This window comes from Lithobates pipiens, unplaced genomic scaffold (assembly GCF_037356315.1).
Source record: "Lithobates pipiens isolate NorthernLeopardFrog02 unplaced genomic scaffold, aLitPip1_a1.2 Scaffold_3, whole genome shotgun sequence".
NCBI lineage: Eukaryota > Metazoa > Chordata > Amphibia > Anura > Ranidae > Lithobates > Lithobates pipiens.
The window spans coordinates 81,055,979-81,073,596 of record NW_027507790.1 but is presented as its reverse complement, the minus strand read 5'-3'; the positions used below and the strand labels follow the sequence as shown (position 1 = coordinate 81,073,596).

The 17,618-nt window shown below is 45.9% G+C and overlaps 1 protein-coding gene across 6 annotated transcripts in view; it reads left to right on the top strand.

The window, feature by feature from the left end:
* MPHOSPH9 (M-phase phosphoprotein 9) overlaps window positions 1-17,618 on the top strand; it is a 176,651-nt gene that overhangs the window by 50,053 nt on the left and 108,980 nt on the right. For all 6 annotated transcript variants that reach the window (XM_077461900.1, XM_077461903.1, XM_077461902.1 and 3 more), the window contains 2 exons: window positions 3,768-4,306; window positions 15,956-16,064. In XM_077461900.1, coding sequence (XP_077318026.1) covers window positions 3,768-4,306; window positions 15,956-16,064 — 648 coding nt within the window. The remainder of the gene's footprint in view (window positions 1-3,767; window positions 4,307-15,955; window positions 16,065-17,618) is intronic.

Below are 17,618 nucleotides of genomic sequence, written 5' to 3'. Positions count from 1 at the left end.
ATATCCAAGGAAGCTGCAGGAGGAGACTAAAAAGGAGGAGACTAAAAAACTAAAATAGCCCCGCCAAAAATAATAAAACCACTGGCTAGTTTTTGTGTGTGTGTTTGTTTTTTTGTTTTTTATACTCCAGTTGCAGTTTTTACATTACCACCTGACTATTAAAACCCTTGCCACCAGAACAGAAAGTGAGAGAAAACCCTCTATTTGGGCAATAACAAAACAATATTGGAAAAAAAACAATGACTAACAGTCAAAAAAAAAAAAAAAAAAAAGCATCCAGGGAGCTTTTCATAGTGAAATGCAGGATTCGTCACATACAATAATAATATTGGTGTTTCTTTTTAATGCTTATGCTGTATTTTATGAAGAAATGCTTTAGATATCTGGGGGGTGCAGAGCTATTCGTTCTGTGAAACTGTAGTTATATTTGTTCTGGGCAAATGGGAGCAAAATTGAATGTAATGCCCCATGCACACGGTCGGACATTCCAAACACAAAATCCGTCCGATTTTTTCCAACGGATTTTGGCCGAAACTTGTCTTGCATACACACAGTCGCACAAAGTTGTCGAGGTGACGTACAAAACGTACGACGGGACTACGTAGAAGCCAGTAGCCAATAGCTTTCGTCTCCGAATTTTTTTCTGAGCATGCGTGGCACTTTGTGCGTCGGAATTCTCTACACACGATTTGAAAAAGTCCGATCGGGTTTTGTTGTTGGAAAATTTAAGATCCAGCTCTCAAACTTTTTCCATCAGAAATTCTGACAGAAAAAGTCCAATAGAGCCCACACACGATCTAATTTTCTGACAACATAATCCGATCGGAATTTTTCCGTCTGAATTTCCGACCGTGTGTATGGGGCATCAGGCTTTTTTCTTTCTAGGTACAATGTTCTTAATGGTGTGAATCAGAAAAATACCACATGATTACGAAATTGGAGCTGACGATTACAGTAAATTTGTATTTATTTCTGATGATCATCAGCTACATCTAGTGGCCATAATGGGATATTTTCCTGTTACACGCAACCTACAGATGGCCTTATAACACTTGGTCTTGACCCCGTTCGCTAAGATGTACATGCAGGTTCACAGAAAAAATAGCTCTGCACATTTTTTATAAATACACCCCTATGTTGTTTAACCACTTGCCGACCGCCGCACGACGATATACGTCGGCAGAATGGCACGGGCAGGCATATGGGCGTATATATAAGTCCCTGCCTTCCCGTGGGTGGGGGGCCCGATCGGGCCCCCCCCGGTGCCTGCGGCGGTTGGCATTCGTTCGGGAGCGATCCGGGATGAGGGGGCGGCCATTCATTCATGGCCACCCCCTCGCGATCGCTCCCGACGAATAGAAATGCTCCCTGACATCACTTCCTCTCCTCACAGGAGAGGAAGTGATGTAATCTCTCCTCCGTGTCGGTATTTTTCGTTCCGGCACCGAGGAGAGAGGATCTGTGAGTTGCACCAACACACCACACGTACAGTAGAACATGCCAGGCACACTCACACCCCCCCTTTACCCCCCGATCACCCCCCCCCCCCCAGTCACAGTGACACCAATTGCATTTATTTTTATTTTTTTTTGCATTGGTGTCATTTGTGACTGTAATAACTGTTAGGGCAGTTAGGGTTAGCCCCCTTTAGTTCTAATGTGCCCCCCTAACCCCCCCAATAAAGGTTTAACCCCGTGATCACCCCCCGTCGCCAGTGTCACTAAGGCTGGGTTCACATTGCAGCGGTTTATGAGAACGAATGTGATTCGCACCGCACTGCAGTGCAAATCACATCCGATCTCTGTGCGATTCGAGTTCAGCCATACAATTAGCCGCAAATTCGCACGGGACCCTTTTTTTGGTCCGCAGCAGAATCGGATCGCATGGGTGTTCACACCATGCGATCCGAGTTTGCAGATCGCACTGCGATATGGGAACTGATCTGGGGGTGTCATTAACATTTCACTGACACTCCCAGCAGTTCGCATAGGGCAGTGTGAACTGCCGCCGGGAGGCATGCGATGCGGGAACCCGCCGCGGATTTGTGGCGTTCCCGCATCGCTCCAGTGTGAACCCAGCCTAATAAGCGATCGTTTTTCTGATCGCTGTATTAGTGTCACAGGTGACGCTAGTTAGGCAGGTAGGTATTTAGGTTCGCCGCAACTTTTTATAGCGCCAGGGACCCCCATATACTACCGCATAAAGCCCCCTGATTGCCCCCTAGTTAACCCTTTCACCAGTGATCACCATATAACTGTTACAGGTGACGCTGGTTGGTTAGTTATTTTTTTATAGTTTCAGGGCACCCGCCATTTATTACCTAGTCTCACTAGTGTACCCCTAAATTTAGGGGTGTCTACTTTCCAAAATGGGGTCATTTGGGGGGCGTTTGTGCCATCTTGGCATTTTATGGCCTTCAAAACTGTAACGCCCTTAGAAAGCCTGAAGGCGGTGCTTGGTTTTCGGGGCCCCGTACGCGGCTAGGCTCCCAAAAAGTCCCACATATGTGGTATCCCCGTACTCAGGAGAAGCAGCAGAATTTATTTTGGGGTGTCATTTCACATATGCCCATGGCATGCGTGAGCAATATATCATTTAGTGACAACTTTGTGAGAAAAAAAAAAAAAAAATTAAAGTTTGTAATTTTCCCGCAACTTGTGGCAAAATATAAAATATTCCATGGACTCAACATGCCTCTCAGCAAATAGCTTGGGGTGTCTACTTTCTAAAATGGGGTCATTTGTGGGGGTTTTGTACTGCCCTGCCATTTTAGCACCTCAAGAAATGAGATAGGCAGTCGTAAACTAAAAGCTGCGTAAATTCCAGAAAACGTACCTTAGTTTGTAGATGTGACAACTTCTGCGCAAACCAATAAATATACAGTTATTGACTTTTTTTTTACCAAAGGCATGTGGCTGAATACATTTTGGCCTAAATGTATGACTAAAATTGAGTTTATTGGATTTTTCTAATAACAAAAAGTAGAAAATATCATTTTTTTTCAAAATTTGCGGTCTTTTTCCATTTATATCGCAAAAAATAAAAATCGCAGAGGCAATCAAATACCATCAAAAGAAAGCTCTATTTGTGGGAAGAAAAGGACGCAAATTTTGTTTGGGTACAACATTGCATGACCGCGCAATTACCAGTTAAAGCAGCGCAGTGCCAAATTGTAAAAAGACCTCTGGTCATTTACCAGCAAAATGGTCCGGTCTGAAAGTGGTTAAATACAGTAATCATTTCCACTAGCTTTCTTGACTTTTCTAGCATATTAACAATAAAAATATTGTTTGTCTAATGTTTCAGGCTTTTTTTTTTCTTAGTTAAAATTTATTTTTCTTGTTAAATGTCTGTATCTATTTTTGTTGTAGTATCTCATTGTGTAAAGGTTAATGTTTATGCTTCAGTAGTAACTCTCATGTTTTGGCAGCTGCTTGCAGTAATTTTACTTTAGTCACCACGATCTTGGGAAATGTTCATATTCTATTAAGCCTCCCATGCTAAAATATAAAGCGCACCATTTTATCTGTTTTAAACAATTATTATGAATTTTTCTGGATGACTATTCACATTGTGCAGCTGCATTGCTCATGTTTAATTCTATAATGAGCAAGTTATAAAGTATTGTGGATTTTTGGTGGTGAATGGTTGTGGGATAGGGGTTTTGTCCTCATCTTGCCTATGAAATTCAGTGTAGTATCCTGGATTAGTCATTCCACTGGTGAATTCTAATAATTATAGCTTCAATGCTTTTGTTTTACTTCCAGCTCATCCGCAAGGAAATTAAACATCTAGCCCAGTTACAGGGAAGCAGCTCTCCTCGGAACTGTAGGACAGGCGATGCCATCTTAACTCAAGCAAGTGGAGCCCATCCTCCAAATGCTGATACTGGACAACATTCCCAAGATGAAGAGAGGGGAGAAAGCACCAACACCGCATTCCATCTGTTTAGAGAACTTGATATTCAGAAAAGAGCCTTCATTACACAGGAGCACTTTCAGGAGAGTACTTCCATCAGCAGCGGCTACGGAACGATTTCTGCCTCTGAGCCAAATGCTTGTTTAAGCAGCTGTAGTCAAAATACCTCAAGGAAGGCCTGTCTTTCTACAAATCAGACTTCTGTAGAATGCAGAACTGAGTTTACCAGGCATCCTCATTCAACTCCTTCACCTGTAGACAGTGAAAAACCTTTCATACTGGTACCTGATACAAAATGTCTAACACACCTTGAGAAATCTTCTGAAGGAAACCTGTCAGCAAGCCATATGAACAATGAGGCTGTCAGCCAATCTAACCAGCTAAACAGGTAAGTACCATTGATGTGGTATTAACTCCTAGAGTCCCACTACAGCTTGAGGAAATGTTGTGCTTTATTTTTCAAGACTTTGAGATATATAAATGCCCACAGTTAAACACTATTCTAATATATAAAAAAAAAATGATATATGTATGTATGTGTGTGTGTGACTGTGGGTTTACGTCCTTTTGTGGTCAAAGATAATTGAAGCCAAACTTAGCAGTGTCAGGTAACTTGACTACTCCTATGACTAATTTTCCCACCTAAAAGAAAAAATATTTAAAGTCAGTAGCTACACATACTGTAGCTGCTAACTTTTGATATTAGGACACGTACCTGTCGTGGAATCCAGCAATGTTGGCACCCCAACCAATGTTTCCATTGACTGTCGGGTGCTGCCGCCGCCTTTCGGCTTCACAGCCGGGTCCTACTGTGCATGCACGAAGCGCGCTTTGCTCTCTTACTGGCCCGTCAGCAGAGAAAGGAGGAGAAGGGGGCTGAACTTTATGATGTACCTCGCTGCGGCGAGGTCAGATGGAAGTGGGGACAGGGTACCTGTCAAAAACAAAATGTGGCACTGAAGAGGGGAGGAATCTGATGAGCGTAAGTTCAATTTTTGGGTGGAACTCTGCTTTAAGGACACATCTCATTTGACACACTGATTTAGTAAAAAAAATAAAAAACAGTTTTTAATATTATAATTGTATCTGACAGTTACAATAATAAACAGGCACACTGCTATCTTCAGGTTGCAGTCACTTCTGCACGCTCTTCATAAAATCACTGTAATTCCAGGCATAGAGATCACAGGATTGGGAACCACTCTGATGGGATCCCAATTATTAGTGCAGACCGAATCTGTCGGCGACAGTTTGGTTTTACGCTAGCCACTCGAAGTGCCGGATGGTAGCTGTCAAAGAGATTATATCTATTAACGTTTCCTCATTACAGGCAATTGTACTGAGGAGAGTTCATACAAATATTTGCAGGTGAAAAGGATTTTAATTCCTATGAAAACTAGGAATGCATATGTAGCACATTTTTTGTTTTTTGAATTACCCCAGAAATTCTGGCCATTAAAGCAAACCTAAAGTGGTTCTAAAGCCTTGTGTTTTTTTTTTTTTTCTTTTCTTTAACCACTTGCCGCCCGCCCTATAGGAGATACACGGCGGCAAAGTGGTTTCAAAATCCTGACCGGACGTCATATGACGTGATCAGGATTTTGAGCCGCGGCGCGCATCGCGGCGATCGTTGTGGGGTGTCGGTCTGACACCCTGAAAATACGATCTCGGTAAAGAGTCTCCGGCGGAGACTCTTTACCACGTGATCAGCCGTGTCCAATTACGGCTGATCACAGTGTAAAAAGGGAAAAGCCAGTGATCGGCTTTTCCTCACTCGCTTCTGTCAGACGGGAGTAGAGGAGAGCCAATCGGCTGCTCCTCTGACAGGGGGGGGTCTGTGCTGATCGATTATCAGGGCAGCCCCCCCTGAGGATGCCCACACTGGACCACCAGGGATGCCACCAGACCACCAGGGATGCCCAGCACAAGATAATCCTCCCTAGACCACCAGGAATGCCAATCGGTGCCCACAATGGGCATCACTGATTGGCATGCATTATTGTTTGGCACTGGCATCCATTAGTACAGTATAATACAATGCCGCCTATCAGCGCCCATCCGTGCCACCTATCGGTTCCACCTCATCGGTGCCCATCAGTGCCACCTTATCAGTGCCCATCAGTGTAGCCCCATCAGTGCCCAGCAGTGAAGGAGAAAACCTACTTATATACAAAGTTTTGAAACTGAAACAAAAAAAACTTTTTTTTTTTTTCAAAATTTTCAGTATTTTTTTTGTTTAGTAATAAAAAATAAAAACCATAGAGGTGATCAAATACCACCAAAAGAAAGCTGTGGGAAAAAAATGATAAAAATTTCATTTGGGTACAGTGTAGCATGACCGCTCAATTGTCATTCAAAATGCGACAGCGCTAAAAGCTCAAAATTGGTCTGGGCAGGAAGGTGTTTAAGTGCCTGGTATTGAAGTGGTTAAAATAATAAACGCATCTTCCTTCCTGCTCTGTGTAATGATTTTGCACAGAGCAACCCTTATCCTCCTCTTCTTGGGTCCCCCACTGGTGCTTCTGACCCCTCCCCCTTGCTGAAGGTAAAAAACCTTCAGCCTTTAGAACCACTTTAAAAATATGCAGTAAATCTCCCAGGGGAGCCAACGTTCTGCAGTATACCTGCGGCGGCTGGTCTCCAAGTCGTTAAGCCTTCGCCAGGAAACTATCCTGCACATCTGGGAATGCCCTGTGCACAAAACTTTTTGGGAACAAGTCCTTAAACTCATACATTTACTGACATTTCCCTATGGGATTCCCCAGCTGCGGTCCTACTAAACCTTACTCCTTTATCAAGGAAACGTGATCATAAATCCCAACTCAAACACCTCCTTAATGCTGCACAAGCATGCATTCAACCATTATGGAAATAACAATCCGCGCTAACAGTGGCCCAATGGTTCGCAAGGGTGAAGGATATAGAGCAAATGGGGAAAACTTGACCTCGGACCCACGAGATAAGGCAGAGGAACATAGGACCAGATGGTTTTATTGGATTCCATTCCGCTTCTCTGATGAATTTCTCCAATACGCTTAACCAGGATTTGTGCCAGCGAATCCTGCTGTCTGACAGGTCCTGATGACCCAGGCTCCCGCGGGGGATGACATTTCTTTTCTTTCATCCACCCCACCCTCACTCTCCATCCCCCCTTTAATAATCTCTTTCTCACCTTGGTATATCCCTGTCTTTTTTACCTGATCTCAGGTATCTTCCCCCCCCCCAAAAAAAACAAAAAAAAAAGAGTGGTGTGCGCAGAACATAGCAATACACACTATTAGACTCCTCACCGCAACCCGGGGATCTCTTTTTCTTCAAAAAAGTAAGATTGCCTCTAACAGGGCTCGACAAAACCTGGGCGCCAGGTCGCATTTGCGACTAGAATTAGAGACCTGGCGCCTGGGGCAGCACAGCTGGGTGTATCCTGTCTCCGTGGACCCCCCCCGGCGCGATCGCGTTGGGCCGCGCCGCCAGCAGCTGGTAATTGAGCACCCGGCTTTGAGGCCTTCTACGATACTATGATTCCTTCTGGAATCTGGCGCCCTCTTGTGGTGGCCGTTGGAATTACAACCTGCAATGCTAATTCCCCTGCCTGCCAGCCTAACTCCTTCCCTTTACTCAGAACCCCTAAACATTATATATATATTTTATTCTAACACCCTAGAGAATAAAATGGTGGTCGTTGCAATACTGTCTGTTACATCGTATTTGCACAGCGGACTTACAAGTGCACTTTTTTGGGGAAAATGTATTTAATAAAAAAAATTAAATAAGACCACAGTAAAAAAATTTTATACTGTGAAAGATAATGTTATGTCGAGTAAATCGATACCCAACATGTCATGCTTCAAAATTGCGCTCACTCATGGAATGGCGACAAACTTTTACCCTTTAAAATCTCCATAGGTGACGTTTAAAAAATTCTACAGGTTGCACTTTTTACAGAGGAGGTCTGGGGCTAGAATTATTGCTCTCACTCTACCGATCGCAGCGATACCTCACATGTGTGGTTTGAACACCGCTTTCATATATGCGTTCACTTCTGCACGCAAGCTTGGCGGGACAGGGCACGTTTAAAATATTTTTTTTTTTTTTATTTTTTTTTTTTTTCACTGTTCTTTTAAAAAAAAAAAATTGTCACTTTTATTCCTATTACAAGGAATGTAAAAATCCCTTGTAATAGAAAAAAGCATGACAGGTCCTCTTGTATATGAGATCTGGGGTCAGAGAGACCTCACATCTCATATTTACACTAAAATGCAATTTAAAAAAAAATGTGTATTTTGAAAAAAATAAAAAAATAAAATGTCCCTCCTAAGAGCTATGGGCAATGACTTGGAGACAGGTGAGGGGCTGGGGGCGCTATCTTCCCCTCACTCGTCTCCATGTCAGGCCAGGGACAGGTCCAGATCGCCGTTGCGGACCTGGCTCCTAACTTTTTTAGCTGGCTCCTAGATTCCAAGCAAATTTGTCAACCCCTGGCCTCTAATGCTAACTGAATGGAGGGGCTACGGCATTCTTTTATGAACACTATATTTTCTTCCTATTACATATATATGCTTTAATCTTTTATAGCATATCATGGAGTATTGGTTGTGATAATCATGTTAACTACTGACTGCATGTTTTTTTTTTTCAAAGTTACCTTCTAATTGTATCTGCTGCATACCCCTTAAAAAAAAAAAAAAAAAAAAAAAAAAAAGGCCAGACGCTGGATACACAGCAGTCTATGGGAAGCTTCCTTGCTGATTGCAAGATGGAAAGCTGATTTGCCTGTGTTTAGGGAGTGTTCGGGGCACAAACGATGCATTTGCAAACACTCCCACTCTACAATGATTTGTCTCTGGTCTCCTGTGCTTTATTTTTATTGGCGGGAACTGGAGGACGGTGGGCAGTGCTTTTTGTGGCACCGTGGCGTCACTTTCGGTTTCCCGACTCACTGTGCTGTTGACTGCCCAAGGGCACAGGGTCAGTAAGGGGCCTGCTGCTGGCATCTCGCAGAACCATGCTGGAGTTTTCACTCATTCACCTCCCTAGGGCTTGCTACTCTGGGCGCCTGACCCTTCACAGCATGGGACTAAATTCCCCTGGAGCAGCCGACAGCAATGATGTCCTGATCACACAGTGAGTGTCTGGAAGGGGGAAAATGGCCAGCCTCTGCTCTCTCCATAGAGGAAACATAAGATTTTCAGAGTGAGGGATCAGGGAACAAGTATACTGTCTATAGAGGAGTGTGAGACAATGAAGCCAGCAATGTGTGTGTGGAGCTTCTTACTTTCTCCTCTTGCCCCCTCCCCCTAACCTACCTGCTTGGAATGCGTGGCTGTGCTGGAAAATCATACCTTGCTGTGAAGGGAGGTGAGGGTACAATGAACAAGTCCTTAGGAGGGCAGGGGGTGTTGTTCACCTGTCAATGTGTGTTTGTACATGTCTACCGACTGTGTGGGCTACACTGAGACATGGGAGCACACTGGCTGCATACTGAGAGATACTTTCCCCACTGTATACACAGTATGTCACAGTACAGAGGGACCCTGATAGACAGTCCCTGACTTGGATACCAGTCTCTCCTTTACCCATCACTGTGTATGGCATTGTCCAGGTCCCTGTTTAACCACTTCAGCTTTGAAAGATTTACCCCCTTAATGACCAGGCCATTTTTTTTTTTAATATGGCACTGCGTTATTTTAACTGATAATTGCGCAGTCGTGTGACGCTGTACCCAAATAAAATGACTGCCCCCCCCCCCATATAGAGCTTTCTTTTGATGGTACTTGATCACCTCTGCTGCTTTTTCTTTTTTCTTTTTTCACAAAGAGTTTATTGAAATTCACATCTGTGAGAAAGTACAGATATAACAAAGAATATGTCATATATACATATAGGTAAACAGGTAAAGAGTTGCATACAAACATGGCAGAGTTGGACTGCTGCCAGACCCATAATATACAGCCAAGGAGTATCATAGATGGGCTGCAGCACATAGCCGCTCTCTGTAGGGAATAACAAAAAGGGCGTAGAAACGATCAGAGTTCGTGTGCCCATTGACACCCTCATATTGCCATACCACATAACGTATAGAACTTCAAACAAAACCTTTGCACGGGGATAAGACCAATCTGGGCAGCCTTTAAAAGGGGACAGGAGTCCCCGCTATGGCCTAGAGATTACCACTGGGCAACCCTCTGCACTAACGGAGTCAAACTTATGAGTAAAAGGACCAAGTAAGGGCAAGAATAAGAGACGGCAGAGCAGTAAGGAGAGAAAAAGAAAAGAGAAAAGAAAGGGGGGGGGGAGAAGGGGACGTAAGGGAGGTGGGGGGGGTCCCTGGGGTGGGGGGGAACAGTCGGCATTTAAAGGGAAAGGAGTGCCCGATCGAATCTGTATGGGCGAGTATGAGCCACCCAGGGCTGCCAGACCCGTGCTATGGTCAGTTTAGTTGCAGTAAATATATGTGTGGCTAGTTGACGCTCAGGACGTAGAAGCTCTGCAACCGGTTTCCACAGGAGGGCCTCAAAAGGATCTCTCTTGATGTCAGTGTTAAAAAGTGTACGGAGTAGTGCATAAATTCTGACCCAAAGTCTGCACACCCTGGGGCAGGTCCACCAAATGTGGGCCATGGTGCCCTCCTGCGAGCATCTGCGAAAGCATAGGGGGGAGTGAGACGGGATAAATGTCGCCAGCCTCGCCGGGGTGTAATAGCACCTATAGAACACCTTGTACGCATTCTCCAGGAAGAGGACATTCCTGGAGCATGTGGACAGCGCTTTGGTCATAACCTGCCAGTCCTCCGGGTCGAGTTGTTTACCTAATTCAGCCTCCCATTAGAGATGATAGGACCGCAGTGGTGGCTTCTTGGAGGATATGATAGCTGCATAAATAAGGGATATCATACCCGAGGCATGGGGCCGGGATCTACAAAAACTCTCGAAAGGGGTCAAAGTGTAAGGAGCAGTCCGGGACCTAATCAGTTGGTGGAGGAAGTGCTTGAGTTGGAGATAGGTATAATGTTCCCTAAGGGGGATATCATGGGAGGAACGAAGAGCTGCAAAAGTGATAATTTTAGTCAGAGCAAGCATAGAGTGTACATCTACAAAACCATGATCGGTCCACCATGCAAACTGCCTGGGGTTATCGCAACCTGGCGGGAACAGCGGGCAATATAGGAGACTGAGCAACGGCAGATGAGGGGACTGTAGACCTGTGGAATACCTTGCTGCATCCCAGAGGTGAAAGGGAATGGGCTAGGCAGGGGCCTATGTTCGGTGGCCGTTGTGCTCTTGGGACTTTATGAGCGAAAGGACCTGTTTTTTAATCCTGGGTTTCGATGAACCCCAGATAAACTGCATAATTTTGTGTTTGTGAATTCTAAGTACACAGGAGGGTACCTGAACCGGTAGGACTCGAAAATAATATAACAATTTTGGAAGGCAAGTCATACGCACCGTCGCTATCCTACCAAACCAGGAGATTGGGAGGGTTGACCAAGAGTCAAGCAAGCCCGTCAATTTCCGAAATAAGGAAGGATAATTTGCCTGGTATAGCCCCGAGTACTTTGGGGAAAGCTTGATCCCCAAGTACGGTAACGATGTTGTCCACTGGAAAGAAAATGCGGCTTGCAGAGACTCCAATTCCCGAAGGTTGAAGGTTAATAGACATTGCTCTAGATTTTGCTGGATTAACTGCCAGGCCCGAGAGCTCAGCAAAGGAATCCAAAAGGGAGAACAAGTTAGGGAGGGAAAGTCTAGGTTTTGTAAGCGTCAACAGAATGTCATCCGCGAACAGTGACCATTTATGCGTAGTGCTCGCTACTTCCACCCCGGAGATGTCCGCATGAGTACGAATCGCTTCCGCCAAGGGTTCCAATGCTAGAATAAATAGCAAAGGGGAAAATGGGCAACCTTGGCGGGTTCCCCTATGTATGGGGAAGACTGGCGAGTCATAGCCATAATATCGCACCTTGGCCTGTGGGGAGTCGTAGATAGCTGAGATCCAACCCATAAAAGAAGTGCCAATGCCGTAACTGGTGAGTACCTGCCTCAGATACAGCCAGGATAGGGTATCAAAGGCTTTGGTAACGTCTAGGGAGAGAAACATCGTCCCCAAAGATCTAGCGTGTGCTATGTGTTGGACTTGTAATAGTTGTCTAATAGCATCCCCAGCCTGCCTCCGGGGAACAAAACCCACTTGATCTTTTTTGATCAGCCGCGGAAGAAAGGAGTTCAAGTGGGTGGCCAAAATTTTTGTCAAGATTTTCATGTCAATGTTGATCAGGGAAATTGGTCGGAAGTTGGCCCAAGAAGAGTGGTCCTTATCTGGTTTGGGGATCATCACATTAGCCGTCAACAGAAGCGGAGTGAATGAGTGGCCTTCTTTTACTGCATTGTACATAGCCGCCAGGTGAGGGGCTAATACGTTGGCCAATTTGCGATAGTATAAAGCCGTAAAGCCATCTGGGCTCGGACGCTTCCCCACTTTCAGCTCTTTAATGCATTGGAGGACTTCTGAGATCTGTATGTCTCGGTCCATAAGCGACACTTGGGTGTCGGATAAAGATGGCAAGGATAAGTCCCTGAGGAAAGCGTTCAGGTCCAGGGCAGAGGCTTGAGTCGGGGCGGAATAAAGCTTGGCGAGACTGTTTCGAAATTCTTCCAAAACCGGGGATTACCTGTCAGAGTGTTATGGCGAGTGCGCAGAGTGATGGGCTGAAATTTTGGAGTGAAGGTTCGCAGCCTATTGGCCAGCATAGCGTTGGGCTTATTCGCCCTAGCATACCACTTCTGTCCCAACGGAGGGTACGTTCTTCTTTGTCCGTTAGGGCCCGATCAGATTTGGACTTATGCCTATCAAGGAGCTTATGGTTTGCCACAGTGGGGGTTTGCTTAAAGACCGTGGAGAGGGCTTCCAGCCTATCCTCCAGCTTACGGCGGGTCTGAACCCTCTCCTTCTTACGCCGGGACGCTATACGGATGACCTGCCCCTGGAGGACCACTTTATAGGCCTCCCAAAGCGTCACTGGAGAGGATACTGACCCAGCATTCGTACTAAAGTAGTCCACAGAGGCCTCGTGAAGGTCCTTGAGTATCGGTTCCAAGGAAAGAAGAGAGTCACTCATAACCCAGGGGGCACACTGAGGTTTGTCAAAGAGGGAACGACATATAGTTAGGATTGGATCATGATCGGTCAAGGGGACCGTCAAAATGGGGGGAGTTCATACCCTGAGGGAAAGCCAGTGAAGGGACATCACGTTGGCATTTTGTAACACGGTGTCTCCTGTTCACACACCCCAGGGAGCAAGGGGAGGAGGGGAGCGGGGAAGGACAAGAGGACAAAAGAGGAAAGAGAAAGATTAAGAGTATGCAGAGCGTAAAAAGAGAAACAACTCGAAAAGGCACAGGTATCGAGCTCAGAGATGTGTAACAGCGTGGGCTGAATGGCCCACTTAGGGGTGCAACCATAGCTGAGAAGCCAGTCTCAGCTAGGTAAACACGCATCAGGGGGAGCAGTGGTCCATCAGAACCACCGGCCTGTAATAAACACATTAGAACAATGTAATTAAGTTAACATAGAATGCAACTGAACCAGAAATTCAAACATAAGGGTAAATAAATGCAACACTAACATGGTATCATTTATGGGCGAACAACATATGTGATGTTGCGGGCGCAAGGGCCCGCCCAAGCCCCCAGAGAGGACAGCCAAGTGGCCATCGACTCCAGGAGGTTGAGCACGCCCCCACAACCAGACATTAACGTCCCCCCAGATCCCCCAACCCCACAATGGGGACGGGAGGCAGAGGGGTCCCAGAACAAGGTGGGACCAGTGGCCCACCAGGCCAGCAATGGGGGAGGAGCCCCCCCTCCATAAGCCACCTCCACCCCCCTCCCATCTCAATCCCTCTGTCCACTAAAATGGTGACCTGAAATGGTGACTTGGGCAGTCAAAATGCCACCAAGGATGGCAATACAGAGGAGGCTGGAATGTCAAAAGTTCCATCTGCACTTCAACGAGGTGGCCTACACCAGGGTGTCCCCCCGCGAACTAGAATAAAGATCCAGTGGTGAATAACAATCTGGTGGGGGGGGCCCCCGAGACACTACACACGCGCTCCGTGTCATGAAAAGCAAGGGGAAAAGCATAAAAATAGTACCAGTGCAAAAAAAAAAGAAAAACAAATTTCGTCCCCATGACACGGGAGCAGGTGGTCAACAAGTCAAAGTGGGCAAAACATGAAGGGGGGGGGGGCTGACGTCCTCGCCCGTTACCTGACGACTGAAATCTTTGGGCTTGCAAGTCTCGCAGTGCTTGGTATCCAGACTGAGATCTCTGAGAAGCCTGAGACGACTGGCGGGATGGTCTGGGGGGCCCCGACCTGTAGGGGCCGGGTCTGGAGAATGCGAATGGAGCCTCGGGGGGATGAAGGGATCTCCAGTTGAAGGTCCGAGAAGTGACGTTTCATATCCGAGGGGGATGTAGCATAGAATTTCCGACCATGATGAGAAAAGGTGAGTTTAAATGGGAACCCCCACCTGTACTTGATGCCTTGGGATTGGAGGACCTGGAGGTAGGGCTTAAGGCCTCGGCGTCTGGCAGTGGTGGCCGTAGCGAGGTCTGCAAATAACTGGAGGGAGTTATCTTGGAAGGAGAGGGTCTGCTGTTCTCTCGCTGCCTGCAGAAGTCTCTGTTTGGTGCGATAGTAATGGAATTTGATAATTGCGTCTCTCTGGGGGGCCCTCGGAGGGTTTAGGGGCCATAGACCTGTGAATGCGGTCAAGCTCAAGCCTCACCAGGGAGATCTCCGGAGCCAGCTCTTGAAAGAATGCTGTGGCTGTTCCCTGGAGATCTGTGAGGGCCTCAGGAATGCCCCTGATGCGGAGGTTATCCCTCCGGGCCCTATTTTCAGCATCCTCCAGCTTGTCCCGCAAGACCTCCAACTCTGCAGACATCTTATCCACCTCTTCCTCGTGGCCCTCAAGCACCGTGGTAGCCAAATCCATGTGATGCTCTAGCTGGTTAGTGCGGTGGCCTATCTCTTTAAGGCCCCCGCACAAATTCGGATGAGAGCTTGCGGGATGCCGCCGTGATCTCATCCCGTACAATGCTGCAGAACTTTGCCAACAAGTCCTCCATATCTGCAGAAAAAAAGATTGACAATTTTGAAAAAAAACTATGTTTTTACTTTCTGCTATAAAACATCCAATAATTTTTTTTTGAAAAGATCAAATTTCATAAATTTAGGCCAACATCCCAATAAGCCTATATTGATTGGCTTGCACAAAAGTTATAGTGTCTACAAACTATGGGATCAATTTATGTACATTTTATTTTTATTAGTAATGGCGGTGATCAGCAATTTATATCGGGACTGCGTCATTGCAGCGGCCAAATTCTCCCGCCCCACCTCATCCCAACAGGGGGATGGTGTGTGGCTAGAGCAGGTGATCAGTGCAGCAGGTGGGGGAAGAAACCGGGACCAATCTTTTGTGTCTCTCACTGCAGTAGCTGAAAGCCGACATCTCCTGCTCTAGCTGCTGCAGTGAGAGCCACAAAAGATTGGTTGCAGTTATTTTCCTTTTGTGTGAGTGTGACTTGAATGTGGGTGGGGACCCGGGGACCCCATGAGTTGTCAGTACGCTTCTGGCTAGGTGTATACAGGACAGATGTATACCTGCATACCCTGATCTGTGAGGCTGAGCTATATACCCTGATCTGTGAGGATGAGCTATATATTCTGTCCTGTGATGATGAGCTGTATGCTCCTGACACTATGGGTGGAATACAGGGGACGGAGTGGGTGGATTCTATAAGGCTTATAAAGTGGGAGGGTTCAAAAAGGAAGGGCAGGGTCTGGCGACGACCCGCCCCCCGTCCCATCCTAAAACTTCACCAGCCACCCCTGGCTTATACTCAAGCCAAGTACAGCTGTGCACGGTCATTCGTGTCTATGGCAATATATCAGAATTTAAATTGCACGGGCTCAGGCACTATGTGCATAATGCCAAAATGTTTTGACATTACTGTATTAATTTTGTTTTAGTAAACCCCTGACAACATGGGCCCAGAAGCTGAGAAAGACTCATCAGAAAAGATCTGTCCAAATGGAACAAAGCTCTTCCACACAGTCCAATCCACACCTAGAAAGAGATGTAAGTTCTGTTGTTTCCTTCCTTAATATTTGAGTTGACACTGGACTTGTATTGTTTTGCAGCGAGTTTTACTCACTGTGTTGGGACTAGAGCTGTCAGTGCATATTGTGTTCTATTTAGCTGTGTGTCAAATAGAATTTGAAAGGAAAATACTACACTTTTATTACCAGAGTGGGGCACAGAACTGATTTGAAGTGGAACTGAAAATACTAATATTTTGTTCATTGAGAGACACAGCTGTTAATTGAAGATCAACCATTTACAAGTGGGTTATAGTGGCATTCACAGAAGTAGGATGCTATGTGCACAAAAAAAAACTAAACTGGTAGCTAGGAGGCTAGCCAGCTTTTTATATGACTTAAAGTGTAAAATCGCATTTATAATAAAATTACCCTAGCCCCCTCCCCTCCTCCGTTCTCCTAGGCCCACAGGAGATATAGGATGTTCATCCTCAAACGGGGCCCGGGGACGGATTGACCTGTCCTCCCCCCCCTCTAGAGGTTAACCCTGGTATGTTGGGGAGCAAAAGACCGACAAGTCGGGAGTTCCAGTTTTTGGGTCAATCTCGGGTCCTGTTAAGACCCTTGCACTAGTAGTCTAATGCTTATTCTATTGTAATGGTATGTTCTCACACAATGTTATATTTTCTATGGTATGCTTATTTGGTTACACAACTGTGTTTGTTTGTTTATTACTTTCAGTTATTTGTTTGAGGTTACTTTATTATATTATTCACTAAAGTTGAGGTGGGTAGGGATGGCAGGAGCCCCTTCCCCGGCTGTGTCTAACCGAACCCCCACATAGGCCAACGCTCAATCTCTGGGAATTTTTTCTGGTGAGCGTTCTAGCAAATTTACTACCTCTCTAGAGTCTCTCCTCTTCTGTTTTATAGCTCTACCCTTTCTTCTTCCTTCTTTCTCTCCTCATGCTCTTTGCCCGTCTGTTCTTAACCTCCCTCCTCTTTCCTCACCCCCCCCCCCCTTTTTTTTTTTTTTATCATGGATGTGCTTAATGTGATCTCGCTTAACACCAAGGGACTTAACGTCCCAGAAAAGAGACGTATGCTTCTACAACCGCCTTAAGACAGATGTGACCCTCCTACAAGAGACCCACTTCAGAGGTGACAAACTGCCCATTCTTAACATTCTTAAGAATTGAGCTTTCCCAGTAGCTTACCACTCGACTAATGTGGCTGCAAAGTCAAAAGGAGTGTCCATATTAATCTCCAGTAGGGTGCCGTGGACCTGCCTAGACTCCGCGCTTGACCATGCTGGTCGGTTCTTATTCCTGAAAGGCATGATTGGAGGTGCTAAGGTGACTTTAGCAAATCTATATGCCCCTAACACTTATCAGGATGTCTTCCTGGAGAGGACTATTGAAAAGCTGTTGAGCTTCTCTGAAGGGCAGTTGATTGTGGGGGGTGACCTAAATGTCCCTATCTTCCCTTCGGAAGATATTTCCTTGAGATGTTCCGCCATTCCTCCTGGCTCCCGTAAACGCATTGCTCAAGCCCTACATAAAGTCCAACTAGTTGACGTATGGCGTATCCTCCAT